The 18,166-nt window shown below is 38.8% G+C and overlaps 1 protein-coding gene and 1 long non-coding RNA gene across 3 annotated transcripts; one reads left to right on the top strand and one right to left on the bottom strand.

Annotated features, from left to right (window-relative positions):
- Positions 1 to 3,682: 3,682 nt before the first annotated feature.
- Positions 3,683 to 8,622, bottom strand: GJD2 (gap junction protein delta 2). Of its 2 annotated transcripts, none has more exons than XM_021539315.4 (2): positions 8,299 to 8,622; positions 3,683 to 7,584 (listed from the first exon to the last, which is right to left on the bottom strand). In XM_021539315.4, exons 1-2 carry the CDS (start codon positions 8,367 to 8,369, stop codon positions 6,741 to 6,743), a joined length of 915 nt encoding a protein of 304 aa, XP_021394990.1. In that variant the 5' UTR covers positions 8,370 to 8,622; the 3' UTR covers positions 3,683 to 6,740. The 2 variants fall into 2 exon arrangements, with proteins under 2 accessions (XP_021394990.1, XP_021394991.1); XM_021539316.4 differs by having other exon boundaries at positions 3,683 to 7,425; positions 8,299 to 8,585.
- Positions 8,623 to 8,662: 40 nt separating this feature from the next.
- LOC146767347 (uncharacterized) lies at positions 8,663 to 17,742 on the top strand. The gene is made up of 2 exons (XR_014955611.1): positions 8,663 to 8,787; positions 9,811 to 17,742. It is a non-coding gene; the product is annotated as an uncharacterized LOC146767347 (long non-coding RNA).
- The last annotated feature ends 424 nt before the right edge of the window (positions 17,743 to 18,166 follow it).

The following is an 18,166-nucleotide window of genomic DNA, read 5'->3' as shown; positions in this document are numbered from 1 at the left end:
TTTTTGAAAAATTCTATATTTGCTGACACTTTAAGAATTACAATACCTTATGTGCAGAATCTGAGTTAATAATAATAATTAAATAATAATACTTAAAAAAAAACCAAACAAAAAAATTTACAGGTTCATGTAGTTGTACTAGACACAATCCAAACAATAACCAGACTATTAAATTTAAGAATACATCAATAAAATTTTCACCACACAGAATTAAAAACAAACAAATAAAAACCCAAACCTCAAGTTGTGACATTAATATAAATATGTTAACTTTTTTTAAAATGTACTTCAACCTTTTTATAAACAGAGGAGCTTAAATAGTTTCATGAGAGAGAAATATGAAGAATTTCACTTTGGGAAAATTAGTAAAAACATATATAGCAGATGTAACAAATTATTTCCTTGGTCCTACAAATTATGTTTCCACTTGCATATGAGAAAATGGTGATAAAGACTTGAATGTGTTATCTCTCTATATATGCAAACTAAATATTGCTCAATTAACACTTTGCCTGTGGGCATTTAACAATGTCAGATGTGTACTCCTCTCAGAGTTATACATATGTACATATGTAGAATTATACTGTTCTGACACAAAGAACATTGCTTGAACAGGTTTTGTCTTCTTTTTTCAAGGAGAAAGCAAAGAAATTCCAACTCCCCTCCTCTTTCTTCAGAACCCCTGAATCGCTTGCACCTGAATAGCACATGCAGTGCAAATGTGGAAGCCCCTTTATTTAAGTGTTTTGGCCTTGCAGTAACTCCATTCATAACATGCTCATCACAAGTCACTCTGTAATGTGCAACTTTGATGGTTGCTCCATTAAAGTCTGCTTGATATCCCTGCCAAATACCACCTGTTTTCTGGCAGGAAGGTTTTCTGGTGGCAAAATGGTTTTGTTAGAATGCAACGGTGCATTTTTTAAAAAACCCTGAAGTTAGGGTGAAACTAGGGACATCACTATTCATGATGGCTTTGGACATTGTAATGTACTATTTAAATTATTCAAAGTAAAACTGGAAAATAGTTGGAAATCATTTCCAGAAACATTTTGCTTATTACATAAGAGATAATGTAAAGAATCTTGTATATTTTATTGGAATATGTTCTGAATATGTTCAGTTTAATCCCTAAACTGTTAATAAGTAGGGGAAAGTAAGTCCATAGTACACCTACTTTTCTCTCATGCCCACAAATCCTTAGGGGTTTTTTCCCCCAATTTTGCTGTTATATACTTCCTTAAAGTTGTCTATTCACAATATCTACTTCTAATATATTAAAAAATCTCTACTCAGTGTAAATTAAAGAAAAAAACCTGACAAATAAATCTTGTCACTGAAAAGGAAATAATCACTTCCAAATGTAATGTTGCTTTTTTGGTACAAATAATTTTCTATTTTAGCATTTCTCAAACAAATCCCCGAATTGTTAGCAGATTTAAAATATAGGATTAATTATTGTAACATCTTTCAAAAATAGAGAGCTGATTTCAAACTGTAATCTTTTAACCTTTCTCTGAAAAAAAAATCAATCATGATTTCATTGGAAACTTCACAAAATATTTCAATAATGAATATTACACTTAATTAATTATGTACCATGAATTATATTTATAGATAAACCATATGCAGAAAATCCTGTCTTCTGTGAAAGAAACAAAAGTCAAGATTTGTGTAATCACTTTAGGGTGTATTAATTATTGTCCAGGTACTGGTAACCCTTCTATGTCCTTTTTTGACACACTACATATGCAAAAAATAGATGGATTAATAGCAAATTACCTTACTTTCACATTCTGTTGAATACAAGAGTAATTCTCACTTTGAGGGGATATCAGAAAGTCATTTTATATGTGGATCTCCATAACCTAGAGATGAGATTGATCTGTATTTCAGGCACCACCAAGAAGAAGCTGATAGATTTTAATGGTGTGAAGACAAGCCTCTTAAAAGCTATAACTTGAGAGACACCTGCTCAGCTAAACTCTCTAAAGCTATTGGTATAGCCCATAGCCCCAGAAGTCACAGGAAAAGAGTGGTACTGGGGGTTTTTGCATGTTAAATATCCAGTCAGATCATTCCATCTAGCTCAGTTTCTAACTGTCTCTGGATATTGGACTTCTGTATTCAACTCTGAAATTCAATCTGTAACACACTAATTCAATTTAGGTAAAATCTTTTCACAAACTTGCAAACATTTAGCCTCATATGTACATAACAATATGCATGGTTTATTTTTAATGCAATGCCAGTGAATGCTCCATATCTGCACCTGTCTAATGGGTTGTTGTTGACTCTTGATTGATTTCTTTAGTACATTTTAATAGACATAAGATGAAGCACTGGCTAGCCCAATGTTTTTTGTAGAGCTACTATCAGAATTTCATTGGGAGGATGGTGATGTTTAGGATCTGGTATTAGTAGCTGATACTAACTTAGTGTGTTTTCTGAAAGTTTACAATAAAATAGAATTTCTGGGAAGAACATTCCAAAATATGCAGGGATGGGTGTGCAATACAGAAATGCTGAAATATCTCCTGTTAATCTCATGAAATAAAACTGTTTCACGCAGCTGGGGATTGACTTGGTCCCATGGAAAGTGAAGTCTTGTCATTAAATTTATGCAGTACAAGACCAGAGTCTAAGTACTGAAAACATATGCCTATGTTCTTTTCATATAACCCAGTTTTTTAATTCCCATTTCTATAGGTGCACACCAAACTAAAGCTTCTAACCTGCTTTGCTGAAGAGGCAAGGAGAAACTGTTATATTCAAGCAAAATAAACCCAAAAGAATGCAGGCACTACATCCACCTGCTCCAGCCTCTTGCCCTGAAAAAAATGTATTCTTTTAAAATGCAGGAAAATAATTCTTCCTCACACTTAACATTTCATGTACGTTCTTTCCTACGGTTCTCTGCGTAGCAGCAGCTTTGTCCTATTCTGTTAGGTATAATGCAAGAAAAGCATTGCACCCACTCTGAAGATTCTGAGTGTCTCTTACTTCTTTAGTGTAAAACAAAGTAAAATCCATCTGACCACATCTACAATTGATTCATCTCAGTTATCTCTCTCTTCTTCAATTTTCCCTTGAAAAAGCTGAAAACCCTTACATTTCTTCAGTCAGAGGTCTCTAAAAGTAAACTCTTTATTGGACCAGTGAATTCATCTTCCCCATGCAAAAATGCTACACAAAAAAAATGCAGCTAGTTTTTAATATGAAAAAAAAATCCTCTTTTAAAAAATATTTTCATAGACTATAATTGTATCTTATACATATCTGGTGAAATGGTTTATAACACCGATGTAAATAGTTTTTGAAATTCACACAAGAGTGGAAAGCACAAAATCAAGTCTATATAGAAATGATGTCTTTATGTCTATTTTAAAATTCCATGGAACAAATGGTTTATTAGATTCAGTTATAATTTTCTGTAGGAGCTTAGTGAATATAGCATTAAGGTTTGCACTTATCATGACACATAATGTTGCCCACCAGTGCTAAACAATGAAGAAAACAAACATTAACTCAATTTTCATTTTTAATGTCTGGTCCTTACAGAGATGTCAATGGTGAGACTAATTTATTTCACTGAGGCAGGAGCTAAGACTAAGTAGCCAGTAATGTGCTCTTCAGCTTCATGTTCACTCAGTTCTGTCCAGTTAACACACTTTTCCATTACTGTGACAATTTTAAAGCATTTATTCTGTAAATGAATAGTCAGGTTTCATGCAAACAGTCCATTAGCATTAATCATATGATTCTCACATACATTGACAAAAAAACATGTTTGCTATATTTCTCTTGTCCATGACAAATGAGTAGTGGTAAGAAACAAAAAATAACAACTTAAAAGGAAGGTTAGAATAACTGATCTCTTGACACATTTCATCTCTCATCTGGAATATGAAAAGCCATATTCTAAGTATGGTGAATGATGTTTCTGTTGATCAAAATAAAAGTCTTTGCCTACTTTATCGCTGATCCTGTTACATAAATCAGCATTTACATTTCCTGATATTCTTCTCTTTGGACAGATCTGAAGAATCCCTACTTACTGGAGTAAAAATGTGCAAATACGTTTTCAAAAATTGAATTAACTGAGTCATTTGCATTGACAATATAAACTGATACTTTCTAAATATTACCTTAGAATTTCAAGGTATTAAAATCTCATCTCTTTCAAGACATGCACCCTCATGATAGTTTGACTGAAAACTGCTATGCAGTCACTGGAAGAAACTTGTATTAGGGCTTCTGCCTAACAGGAAAATATGCTGAACCTGAAGCAAAGCCCAGTTAAGTTGTTTTTTCAATTTTATTTTGCACTGGATCAAGCACTTTGCACAAAATCTCTCATTTCTTCAACATTAAAGGAGTGCTTATAACTGTCAAAAAATATTTTCCCTTTCAATATCTGTTCAAAATGAGATTTTGAAAGCCATCCCAGGACACTGCAAAATGAAAATCAGACTTGGATTTCTGTGTCAAATAATAATCTTCAGAAGCTTGTTATTTTGCAGATGGAGATTTTAGCTGCCATGTTGTCCTTCTAAAAATAACATGCAGTTTTCCAGTGAGCATGCAGTCAACTAGCAATATCAGTGTGCGTTTTTATCACAAAGAATTTGAGAAATCCATCTTTAGAGGTTTCTGTAATCAAATCAGGAAAACTCTTAAATTTATACATAAGGAAAAATATTTTTTAAATCTTTAAAAACATGACACATCTTTAATTCTTCACAGTGGAAGTAAAAAGACAACAGATGAATGTGATAATGGATAGACTAAGAATTAATCAACATTTTTTTAAAGTGACAATGCTGGCAAAAGACAAGAATGGAATGTTAAGGTATTTGTTGTAAGCCAAGAAGAAAAGATTTATATGCATCATCTCCAAGCCAATATATAATAAAATCCATTTTCAGGATTGACATAAAATACAATCAAAAGGCCATTTATGACTCTGAGCCCATGCCTCCTTCTTATGTTATAAATACCCCTAAATTTTCCAGCACCATTTTGGCCCTTTTCTTTAAAGGGCATATACTATTTAGTTAGAAATGCACTTGTATGTTTTTTAGTCCTGATCCAACTCCTACTGTTGCCAGAGAAATATTTTCTGATTAATTCAGAAGGAATTTTAAAAATGCTTAAAAAAATCATTTAGCAAACCTTAGTATTCTATTCTGTATTAAGATAATTACTGCTAACAGAGATTCATTTGAAACTGCCCCAGTGGCTTACCAGTAAATTGATGGGACATGAACAACATATTTCTTAAACCAGCTGTAAGGCAGAAAAGCTGAGGTTACTATTTGGATTCCCTGATGAAAAGGTGCAATTGTTTCATTTATGGGTAAATGTATTCTGGCTATTCCTAGAGTGACCTTGGCAGCCAACTGTGGTGCCCTTAGTGTCAGCAGAAAGAAGGCTGTTGGTGTCAGTGGGCTTTGGATCAGGCTTTAAAGACAGAGAAAGCTTGCTTAAGGAGGAAAACAGACATACAAAACAGTCCTGATTTACCAGGTTTTGTTGCTTAGAGTTTAGAATACCAACAAGACATTTTAAACCCTGAAGAATTGTTGTAAGTCAATTATTTTAACCCTGTAAGTTTTTTTACAATTGTATACAAGAATAAAGAACAAATTTCTCTGGCTTACAAAAAAAAAAAAAAAGGCAAGTATTTATTTAAGAATAGATACTTTAGCTGCTTTTTACACCATTGCAATGACTAAATAAATAGCATAAAATAAACAAGAGTATAAAATCATTTCACTCCATCTGGTATCCCAAGACAACCTTTTTACTAAGTACAGAGTTAGATGTTTCAAGTATGGCACTTATATAAATAAGAGCAGAGAAAAGATGATATATTCACAGTTAAATGCAATGAACTCTCTTCCTTTGGTATGTGTGTCATCATACGTGATTGTAGGTAAATGCAGAACTCGGCTGGGATGAACCAACTCCATCGTATTCATGAAGATATTAGGGAATCACTCAAAATGTACTGATATATTCTGCAGATCACAACTAATGCAAGATGTTTAAGGTCTCTGGTGTGTGTGTGTGTGTGTGTGTGTGTGTGTGTGTGTTTGTGTGGACAGGCGAAGAAAAAATGGCAAAATTATATTCAGCATTTATTTTTAGCATGACTAATTGATGCACAAACCATGATAGAAAATAGCTAGTAATACACACCAGGAATAAAGTCTGTGATTTAGACAAACAAAATAAGACATCTGCAAGATATGTGAATGCAGATATCCTGACTGAGCTGTGATTAGGTTCCTTAAAGTGTGCTTACCCTCTTTTTAAAACGTGCTTATGCCTGCACATTGCAACAGTGTCCCCCACCCCACCCCATATAGAGTATCCTTGCAAAGTTTTTGATATGAACATTCTACACATTTACAATAATTAGTCAGACAATTCAAACTGTAAACATCCTAATGACAACCAAAAAGCTGCTTCACTGACAGATAAAACCCAATCATTAGAAAGAAAAGTAGGAATAATAGTAGCTGTGCTGTAAGGCTAGGTCAAGCATGGTTTTATAGCTGTTTTTTCAGTCTTTTATATAGTGCTGCATTTTGCAGCTAGTTCAGTAAGTGGAGATCCAATACCTTAATGGCTTTCTTGGTGGTTTGATAAAATGCTTGCCTAAGCAATGTACCTTTCTCTAATGGTATCTGGGTCTGTTCCACCTGGCACAGTGTTTCAGTTCTGTCACAGCCTCACACATAAGCTGAGTCACTTGACTGAGTCCTGCCGAAGTTAGGCATGCTCATTCTTGGCAGGTCCTTATTTCTGATTTCATAAATGGATTTCCTTTTTGCCTGTACTCCTCTCACTGCCATTTTGATCTTTCTCCAGCCCAAGTGGTTCAGTTCTGCCAAATTAAGCACCACACAAATCCCACTGACAGCAAACATGAACACCAAGAATACAGTCTTCTCAGTGGGTCTAGAAACATAGCACTCTACTTCTTTAATGCAAGGGTATCTGTCACATTCGTACATGGAAGGGACATTGAATCCATACAGAAAATACTGTCCCACTAAGAATCCAATCTCTAGGGCATTTCGAAAGACCACTTGGATGATATAAAACCGAGAAATGCCTTCTTGCCGCCTCATCTTTGATTTTGTAGTTCTGATAGCAGGGTTGGGGATTTCCTTCACTTCTAAGCAGTCTGGTTCTGCCTCTTTGGTGGAGTTCTCAGTGTTTTGCAGCACCCCATTGACAATCGTGTTCTTGATTTTCTTACTGTCCTCACGCTTCATTGAATCCTGGTCCCTTTCCAAGGTAAGGAAGACAGTGGAGTACCTCCGTTCCCTTTGTTTAGCAGACTGGTGAACGGAGTATGTTATGAAGCACAGGCTGGGAGTGCACACCATGATGATCTGGAACACCCAGTACCTTATATGAGAAATGGGGAAAGCCTGGTCATAACAAGCCTGGTTGCAGCCTGGCTGCAGCGTGTTACAGACAAACATCGTTTGCTCGTCATCGTACACCGTCTCCCCTACAATGGCCACAATGAGAATTCTGAAGATCACCACCACGGTCAGCAGGATCCTGCAACAGAGAAGCCCGTCAGTGCGCGCCGCCGCCGGGCGGCCGGGAGCTGTCCAGTGCTGACCGGGCCCCGGCACAGGCACCGGCCCCGGCACAGGCACCGGCCCCGGCACAGGCACCGGCCCCGGCACTCTCGAACCGGCCCCGGCACTCTCGAACCGGCCCCGGCACTCGAACGGGCCCCGCCTGGGCGCGGGGGGAGCGCAGGCTGTGCGGCATCGCCTCGGCGCGGCCGTGTGCCACAGACCGTGGGCGGCGGGCAGCGCTGGCCCCCGCCCGGCCCCTTCGGCCGAAGGGCGACCACACGGGCCCTGGAGCCCCCGAGAGCACGGCCGGGAAAGGAGAGGGGCTGAGCCGGCAGCGGGACCCTGATGGCAGCCGGGTCTCCCCGACGACCGTCCGGTGCCCCGTGGCTCCTCGGGGACAAGGACGGCGGCGCTCGCGGTGTCCCCTTGCCTGCGCGCCCCGTGCCGCATACCAGCCTCCCCAACACACACGCACTCACACGCACACACACGCACACTCACACACACTCACACACACTCACACACACGCACAGACAAGACACGCGAGCTCCAGGCACACCCCGAACGAGCCCGGCCGAGGGGCACCGCGCAGCCGGGACCCACCGTGCGCCGCTGACCTCCCCGGCCGGCCGGCTCGGACAGGAGTGGATCCCCCCCGTGCTCCCCGCATCTCTCCCGCGACCCTTACCTCCCTATCATAGTAGAATGCTGCTGCACGGCAGCTTCCAGTAGCCTCTCTAGAATAGTCCATTCCCCCATCGCTGTTCATCCGGAGACAAAGACTTTGGCTAGCGTAGGAGATCTCTTCACTTCTGCCTTTTTCCACCCCTCCTTTTTTTTTTTTTTTTTTTTTTTTTTTTTTCAGGGGGAGGGAAAACAAACCGAAGAGCAGCCCGTCTCTACCGCCCGCAGTCCGGTGACGGGAGGGCGGCTGGAGACGGCAGCCCTGCCGAGTGCTCCCGGCTCGGCTCGGCTCGGCTCGGCTCGGCTCGGCTCGGCTCGGCTCGGCTCGGCTCGGCTCGGGGCCGCTCGGCAGCCGCCACCGGCCCGGCCCGCTCGGCTCGTGGCGCGGCGCGGCGCGGCGGGCGGACCGGCGGCGTGGAGGGAGGAAGGTTGGCTTTAATGTCTTGCTGCCTCTAATCTGCCTTTAAGTAGTCTCCGCTTGCGTCACTGACAGGTTGGTGGAGAGCAGCCAAAAGCAGCGCTCGGATTTTCTCATTTTTATTATTCCGGTGAATACAAACAAATAAATGCAATAAAAATAAATGAAATAAATAAACTGAGGAGGAGGAGGGAGGGCGGAGGAAGGGCTGCCCCGGCAGGCACGAGGCTCATTGTGCAACCGAGTGCCTCCTTGCCGGAGCGCCCCGGCCGGGCGCCCCCCGGCCCCCGCCCGCCGGCGCAGCCCGCGCTCCGCCCGGCAGCGCAGTCCCGCCAGCCCCGAGCGCGGCCCCGGCGGCCCCTCCGAAACGCTGCTCCCGGGCGGGAGGGTCACACGGCGGCCCCTCCTGCCACGGGCCCCTGGCCGGGGCTCCCCAGGGGCTGCTGGGCTTTGCCTCACTCCTAGAGACCAAAACAGCGGTGTAATACAGCAGTGACCTTACTTGTTAGAACTGCTAAGCCCTGGAAGATATTTCAGACTTCAAATTGCATCTTTATTCTCCCCTGATTACAGTTATAGGAATCACTGCAGGGAAATGAAGCTCATTTATACTCATTTCGGAGAATTCTGAGACTAAGATTGTATTTATGCTAGAAAAGACGCCAAATCTTCAAACAAAGCATCTCTAAACAATACAAGAAAAAAAGTATATTGAATGAATCCCTGCATTATAATCAGTCCACATATTTTATTCACAAAAACAACTGTGTTTAAAATAGCTTTTTTTATTTTACAAATACCCTTACAGACTGTACCTGAGACATCACCAAATATTTCCACATAAAACATTGGTACCAGCTGGAATTCACTACAGTGAAGCAGTGTAAAATACATTCTTGTATTCTGTATATTTACAAAATAATCAAGTAAACCTTCACACCTGCTCAACTAATCTCATTAAAGAACAACATAAGAAAAACGCTTATCAGTCTTATCATAATATTCCTACTATTGAACTCAGTAAAATCAAATTCTTTCGAAAGCAGAACTGCATAGGTCATAAATAGCGTAGTCCTTTTTTTTTTTTTTTTTTTTCAGCTCATGGACCAATTCCATGTTATATTAAAGATGTTAAGTGTTTTCTGAATAAATGGGACCATGCTTCATCTGTGCAAGAAGACATCTGTATGCTTTAGACTCCCCAAGGTTTGTTGTCTTTTAATTTGGACTATGCAGATGGTCTCTGCTTCACATGATACTGGGTCAGTTGACTGATTGAATTAGGAAAGTATCAAACCAGAGAGGATCAGTGAATACACAGAAATTCTGCACAGAAATGAAGAGGTTTTTATTCTCTCCCAGTCAAGAGTCTTCGGCTTTTTGTATATTGTTTCTAGAAATTGCTGCTGCAACAATACCAAAGCTATAAAAAAGTAGTTGGAGTTTGGTTTGGTTGTTTTAAGAGGATTGTGGTATCTATCCAGCTACCCTGACAACTGAGTGTCTCATACAGACCAAAACTGTCTGTTTGCAGATGGATCTGAAAAAGAGAGATATCAAAACAGTAAGGGAAGCAGTAATGCATGTGTAGAAGAAGAGAGGGCAGAGAATATGCTAAGAAGCTAATGATGATAATCCTATTTAGCACACCAAACAGAGGGAATACCCAGGATTGAAGTAACTGGAGAGAAGATTTTGGTTCATAGACAAATATAATTTCTACAAAGGAAAGCTGTTCCCTGGTACAGCTATAGAAAACCCATTTATCTGAGCTTTTAGGACCCTTAAATGAAAAGGAATTACATTCTGATCATATCAAGCACTGGTCTCTTAATTAACAGTTACTCAGTGTTTGCTGTGTTCCTGATAGCCCGGTCATGAAGACAAGGAGGGGAAATATAAATGAATGCCGCAAACATATAAATATTATTATTAAATTGCTTTTGATTTATTTATGGTTTAAAGTTAAATTCTTTTAGACTTTCTTTTACAGGAGTTGCATCTCATTCTGGAATACCTGACATCTCCTTTTTCAGCAGTAACCTCATATGCCACTCTGCAACCACATTCACATGCAGGATACTTGACCTTCCTCTTGAGAAAATTTACAGGGCTTCACACCTTGGTGAGTTTGGAAAAAAAATTCAGTGAGTCTCTTTCACAAGACCAATATTCATTTTACATGGCTAAAAAATTCAAAGGAAGCTTCTATATCTCAAATTTATATGTGTGATTTCTGAGGCTATGAATTTCTGTCCTTTATCTGAGGCCTGACTTGCTGTCAAAATAGAAGTAAGAAGAATTAACATGATGTTCTCCGAATGTTTTACACAACAGTAAAAAGTGTATTAAGAATACAATTAACTGCATTTCCATTATCCTTTATGTGAGTAACAGCAACGTCTGGACTTACCTGACAAATTGTCTAAATCAAAAAGTACTCAGTCTATGTATAGTCATGACTGTAAGTTGTGGACATAAGAAGATTTTCAGCTTCTAAAGGTTTGTCTTAGTTTTTACACCATTCCCCTGAATTGCAGAGCAGCAGGCTGCCAGAGATGCTGTGGATGCACATTGCAGAGTGTACATATTCAGATTGGAAACCCATGCCTACATTTCATTCAAAAGCATTCAGGATTATCAAAACGTTATATTTCCTGGCTTATAAAGAACTGTTTCCTAGGGAAGCAGCAATAACAGTTTGCAACAGGGCTAAGCTTGTCTTGTTCAATATTTTTATCAGCTTCATAGAAAGGAAAAAAAGCAGCTTGCTTTTCCACACAGAGGCTTTTGGGTGGTAGGCTGTATTTTTGTTCCTCTTGCTTTGCATTCAAAGATAATAAGTATTCCTGTTCCATCCAAATTCAGTATAAACTCTGTCATTACTAACAGGATCTCAAACAAGCTTTGCAAAAAGAAAATTCAGTCTTCATGAGTTCAAAGATGCCAGTGCCGTGATATTAATTTCTGATGAAGTAATATAGACTAAGTCGATCTTGGATTAGGTCTGAAGAATGAGACTGTATGTGTCCTCAGTTTGAAGCCAAACTGAGGTTAATCTGTCTGTAAGAAGCTGTAGGCCAGATTCTCTCTAAGAAATCCAGCCCTTTTGCCCTGATCTGGTTTTGTAAAGGGTCTGGAAAGCAATCAAGTCTTGCAGGATGCACATTCCTCAAGGATGGAGCAGAACAGACTGAGAGCAGAACTGACACATTTGGCTTGTCTGCCAAACCCCATGCAACCTGGACGTGGGTGACATGGCAGGATCAGGGTGAGGTAGCCACATGGCCAGTGCTGTAATACAGTGTGCTAAATGGCATTATTCCCCTGCTTCACTGCTTTCTCTGCTGAGGTTTACTAGTGTAAAAACACAATACAGATCTTACATGAGCCTTCCACACCCACTACTTCCTTTTAAAGTTTTACATTGGCTCTAAATTTACTCCAAATATTTTATCTTAAAATAAATCAAATCAATTATTAGTACTATACCAAAAATCTCCCCAATGCAATTTTTTGCAGTTGTTTGCAGAGGATCCATCATCATAGCATAGGAATATATGTCATATTTATATTCTAAAATTGCATGGCAAATTACCTTATTTCATTGTTACACAGGAAACCACTATTTCCACCATTTGTAGCAAACTTGAAGCAAATAAATGAAATAAATTTAAATTAAATTAAATTAAACAAATATAGGCTATTAATAAAGAAAATAATGGAGTTTTCTTTCAGCAGTTTTTGTGAAAAAATCACGTTGACCTATAGCTGTATAATATATAATGTGACTGCATTTTCTAACTAGTGTCACAAAAGATATTTTTCAGCATTACTTTCATAAAGTTTTAGAACATTATTTGGAAGACTGGTACGATGAATGTTTCATCTTTGATAGTATTTGGTGTTGTCCATGAAATCTAAGTCATTAGCTACTAAACTGAAAATGTCTTTTTAAGACCTCTCATAGCCATCTGCTATGCTCTTTTCATTTGGTGCCATGTGTGTATTAATGAAATGATTGCATCAGATTAAATCTTTTATTCATAAAATCATCTAGGTCATCTGCTTCTACCTACACTTTCTCTCTCATTAAAATGAGCATTTGTGTGTACGCTCCCTCCCCACCGTATGAGTTCAGTTCTAGCTGCAGTTAGTTGCTGAATGTAGTTCTTAATAAGAAGTCTCTCTCCGAAGATAACTCTAGTATATCACAGCAGAGAAAGAAAGAATTTGGTAAAGGTAAAGAATTTGAATGTGCTAATGACTTCAGTCTTTCACAAGAGAAAGCAATGTTGCTGCCAAGAAATGGGTAGCACACTCTTCCCACCCAGTCAGCAGTGTTTGTGTCAAAGCTGCCAAGCACAGGATGGGCTGTTGTGGTCCTTGTTGTGAGCATGGAATAGAGCCTGCATTTATATGCTTCATGCTTGACAGTAGCATTGTCAAGTGCACAGAATTCAGGGTTTCCTGTAATGCATGAACAGACAAAACACTCCGTTAACCTAATAATCAAATTAGGACTCTATTATGCATCAGAGGTCCATATCTACAAATGAAGATTGCTATAAATGGAAAGATATTCAGGAAAGCAAAGAATGTAATCAGTGAAGAAGGAATAAATCTATGAATAGTCATGATCTTTGAAAATGAGGCTTCATAAGTCATATTGAAGCTCCATAACTATTCTTACAAGGGGGGAGGGGGACTACCATAAGAAATGTTCATAATGGGGGCAGGTACTAAGTAAATATTCCACACTCTTCTGAAATAAGGGGATTTAAAATATCAAAATATAACTGCTTTAACCAAAAAAAAAAAAAAAAGTATCATGCTTTCTAGTTACAGAATATTTTATTTCCTGACAGAAAAAAAACACCCAAGTTATATGGGGCTCTTGTAAGCTGCCTGCAGGGACCTTTCTGTGCACAAATTAGCAGCTCAAATCAATTTCCTAGGAAAGAACTTGGACCTATATAGTGAATTACACTTGCATTTACTTCTGGCATATTTACAGCTCCTAATGCAGCAGCATTTGCACTTCAGATTTATTTGCAGGTAGGATGCAGCCAAGGGAAGGAAAATATCTTTGAAACAAATACCTATTACTTGAAAGGCTCTGTAAAGAAATACAAAAGGAGTAAAATATTCTACTGACCAGATAATCTGCTGCCAGTCTGTTTTTCCTTTCTGACTCTCACCAATCTGACAAAAGCACTCACATTGTGCTAAAGCATCCAAACATCCATTAATGCAATTTCATGGATTATGATGACCTTAGTGTAAATTTGTAAACCAATCTTATGTGGGTTTTCATTTCAGTTTTGTTTTTAAGTTTACATGCACCCTAAGGAAGTAGCCTTTCAAAAATACCTTAGACAGGAAAGATTATGAAGGATTCCTCTAGAAACGGATTTAGTACACATTTTAAGGATGTAAAAAATATCTATGTACAAAAATAATAATTAATTCAATATGGGAGTGAAAATTTTTCACTGTTGAACAAAGGGTTTTATTCCTAGAGTCTATTCTTTCAAAGATACATATTACAAAATAATTTTAGTCCAGTATAACTGATTAGGGCATTGTGGTAAAATACCAGCCAATTATACTACCAGTATTCCAGAGCCAATGCGGAATACTGATAGACTCACTTTGGCAAACCTTATTTTTATCTTTTCCATCACAAAGAGTTACAAATTTTCGTCAAAAACATAATTAAATTTAACTGTAACCTTTTAACCTTTAAAAAATTATATTATATCATAATATCTTCATCGTGTGGTAGTAAATTTTCATTGTATTAATAGCAATTCCCACTGGCTTTAGAAGAGACAGAATTTTAAAATCTTTAAATTATTTGTATGAGAACATTCTAAAATTTCCTATGGCAGAATATGAACTATGAGAATGCTATTGAATGCTTAGAATATCCTGTCAGCATTTTGATGATGCTTTTCCTATTCCCTACGAAAAAAAAAAAAAAAGTATGAGAAATCATGCTTCAGTATTTCAGCATGAATGCATTACATCAAGCACTTTTTTCAGACCTACTGCTTATCTCTGCCCTGTCTACATTTGTCTTCAACCAAATGCTGAATCTCTGTGCTCCCAGCTGCTTTCAGTCTGATGACGTGATTTACTGAGTTCTTTTCCTTTGTTTTGATTGTTACACCACCATATGTCTTCAGTATTCCTGGTGCCCCTCACTCTTGTCCTCTCCCTCCCCATTTCACCAGACACAGAAGGGAATTCACATTACATTAAAGCTTCCCTTCAGAAGCCAGGCTGAAACAATCCCTTGAAATAACTAGGGCATTCAAGTGATTGACTTGAAAGTAAACTATGTCAGTGAATGGGAGGGAAAAAGCCGGAGATCAGTAAGGAATGCAGAGGGGTTTTAATCCTTCTGCCATTCAAAGATTCTACAGTTATAACAAAAATTTGTGAAATATATTCGATATTAATCCTACTCCAGATATATAAGGCATAAATATGTATTCATGGGTGCACAGGTGTATGTATTTATGCAAGTGTCTCCTAGCTGGAGAGTCCTATGTGGCGAGACAGAAACTATTGAGGGGCAAGGTGGATCAAGTTGCAGGGCTGAAAGCCATCCAGCTGGATTTGGACATCACTAAACAAGAGAAATGGCCAGTGCTCCACCTCTACACTGTGACATAAATGGTAGCAAATATTCTGGGGGGATGGATGGATGGATGGGTGGATGGATGGATGGATAGATGGATGGATGGATGGATGGATGGATGGATGGATGGATGGATGGATGGATGGATGGATGGATGGAAAATGACTAGTTAGCCTTGCAGAGGGAAACTTTCTGGGCCACTGAATTCTGGCAAGACATCAGTGCCCAGGCAGAGAAGTTGGGTGTAAAAGTACATCAAAAGATGCACATGTGCCCAGGAGTTGGGCTACTGAAAACACCACAATGGACAAGTGGATTGGGCTGGCAAGATTAAAGTGTCTCAGGTGGATCTGAACTGACAACACTAGGGTGAATATTTCTGGTTTGGTGAGCCCATGACACCTTGGGTCATTAGGGAAGAGACACAACATTCAGATGGGTCTCGTTACTGAGGGGTGGACTTAAACATGGACAGTATCTCACAGATTATGTATAACTGTGAAATATTCACTGCAATCAATCAGGCCAAGTGGGTAAAGCCCTGTGGTGGGGATAATGGTATGGGAAGGCCTGGCAGAATGATTACATCACCCTTCCCCAAACCAGCCAGGGCAAGTTCTAGGCACTGACCACAGTAGAAGAAACAACAGAATGGTTGGAGACCTACCCTGTGTCTCATGCCACTCAGAACACCATCCTGGGCCTTGAAAAGCAAGCCTTGTGTAGACATGGAACTCCAGAAAGAATTGAGCTGGACAATGGGACTCCTTTCCAAAATAACCTCATAGACCCCTGGGCCAGAGAGTAGGGTATTGACCGGGGGTGTCATATTCTCAAACCTGCACCAGCCTCTGGGAGAATTGAGTGGTACAGTGGAATGTTAAAAACCACACTGAAAATAGTGGGCAGTGGAACTTTCAAACATTGCGATTTATATTTTAGTGAAAATTAGTAAACACCTGATTAGTAAACAGCTGAATAGTTAATACTACAGGCTCCACCTCTCGAGCAGGCCCTGCTCAGTCAGAACCTGCTTACCACAGAAAGGGATAAAGTCCTCCATAGTGCATATGAGAAATGTGTTAGGGAAAAGTGTCTGGATTGAGCAGAGGCAAACCCATCCATAGGAATTCTCTAGGAATCCTCTTCTAAGAGATTACTGAAGTGAGTTAAATTGGTTCTGTGAGGAAGGTATATTTAAATTCCAGAAGATTTTAGACTTTGTCCCAGGTAAGATCCTAGGTAAAAGATTTTTGCTTTCTGTGACTTTAGTACATATGGACCAAGAATATATAGTCATGGATTTGAGAAAAAAATCTTATGTACTTTGTGGAGGTCATTAATTTTTCTTTTTTTTTATTATTTTAAAAATAATGTAAGTTTATAAATATTCAGTAGTATTAGTTTTTTAGTCTAGAATCTATAATCTAGTATATAGAGCTATGCACTTTTGCTGAAAATTTATAGAGCCAGAATGCTTTCTCAAACCCATCTCAATCATGCACATGTGAAATTTCACAGGTGGTGATTAAAACTGGCATTTTTGTGAGTTCCACAACTGTTACTAACAAACGGCATCTGCTCAGTGCTGTGCAACATGCTTTGTTTTCATAACACCATTTGTTAATATTTCCAAAAGGAAAAGATTTCCAGGATGAGTATTTCATTAATTTTTTGTAATTTTTCCTTTCAAAATAGAGCAAAATCAAATTCAGGATATAAATTTCTCTTATCCCACAGGAAATTGAATGCTTATCAATAGATTTTGCAAAATATTTCATGTTCTGAAATATTCAACTTGTAACTATATTTTTCAGAATCTATTAGAAATGGTGTAGTTTCAACTATAATGAAGGAATCTGTGACACAAGAGAAAAAGATAAATTCAATCATTCATGAAACATTGTAGGACAGCTGCAAATGTGTGTGATTTATTTCTGTGATTTTAAGAAAAGGACAAATCAGCATTATGTGTAACATTGCTATAGACTGGAAGTTACAGTTTATTTTTCTAGATGACAGTGAAACCTACATAATTTCTTGCATAGGTTAGAGTTGCTCAGGGGCTGCAGATTTATGTGCATCCTATGCAAATCTGTCCTCATTTGAATCAAGTATTGTGGGACTCAGATTCAGTCAAAGAGAGAAACTGAGAGTTTCTAGCCAGGCAGGAGCCTGGGAAAGAGCTGGAGAAGAATGTAAATAATTCTTTATATCTCTTGTTTTTCACATTGTTTATAGTTAAGTTCTATCACTGTGTGTCAAGCACTTTACACCAATGGTGTGATTTGTTTTCACTTCAGAACTGATGGAGTTGGTCTTCACGAAGCTCTGTATAAAAGAGCAGTGCATTTTGAATAAATTGGAGTTTTACTCTCACAGCCTTCTGAGTCCAGTCTTCTCATTCCCGTCCTGCCTCAACAGCGACAAAGTATTTACTTGGTATTTTAGATTTAGAAATTCTGCTCTGAAGTGTTTGCAACCTCTTTCACACTTTTCATGCAAGAACATGAGGATTGTTTTCCTCTGATAAACTTAACCAAGCTATCACTGATTTATAGGACAAAAAAAAAAAAAAAGAAAAAGAACATTTGTACCTTGCTTCATAATTTCATTATTCTAAAGCTGTGTCTGTTCTACAAGTAGGAAAGAACATGGAGAGATGTAACTTCCATTGCTCTGTCCATATCTTTATAACATTCCCAGGAGCTGGGGCCTGGGATGGGCAGGCTGTTTCACCCTACGAGCAGCACCAAGCATCTCTTTGATCACCCCTGGATAGGTTTCCCACTTGTGCTTGCCCAG

This window comes from Lonchura striata, chromosome 5, assembly GCF_050655825.1.
Source record: "Lonchura striata isolate lonStrDom1 chromosome 5, ASM5065582v1, whole genome shotgun sequence".
NCBI lineage: Eukaryota > Metazoa > Chordata > Aves > Passeriformes > Estrildidae > Lonchura > Lonchura striata.
This window is presented reverse-complemented; position numbering and strand designations above follow the sequence as displayed.

Excerpts from the sequence above, each read along its gene's own strand:
- GJD2 (XM_021539315.4), bottom strand. The coding sequence starts at position 8,369 with ATGGGGGAATGGACTATTCTAGAGAGGCTACTGGAAGCTGCCGTGCAG. Across the intron at positions 7,585-8,298 it reads CATTCTACTATGATAGGGAG|GATCCTGCTGACCGTGGTGG; the intron begins GTAAGGGTCGCG and ends TCTCTGTTGCAG.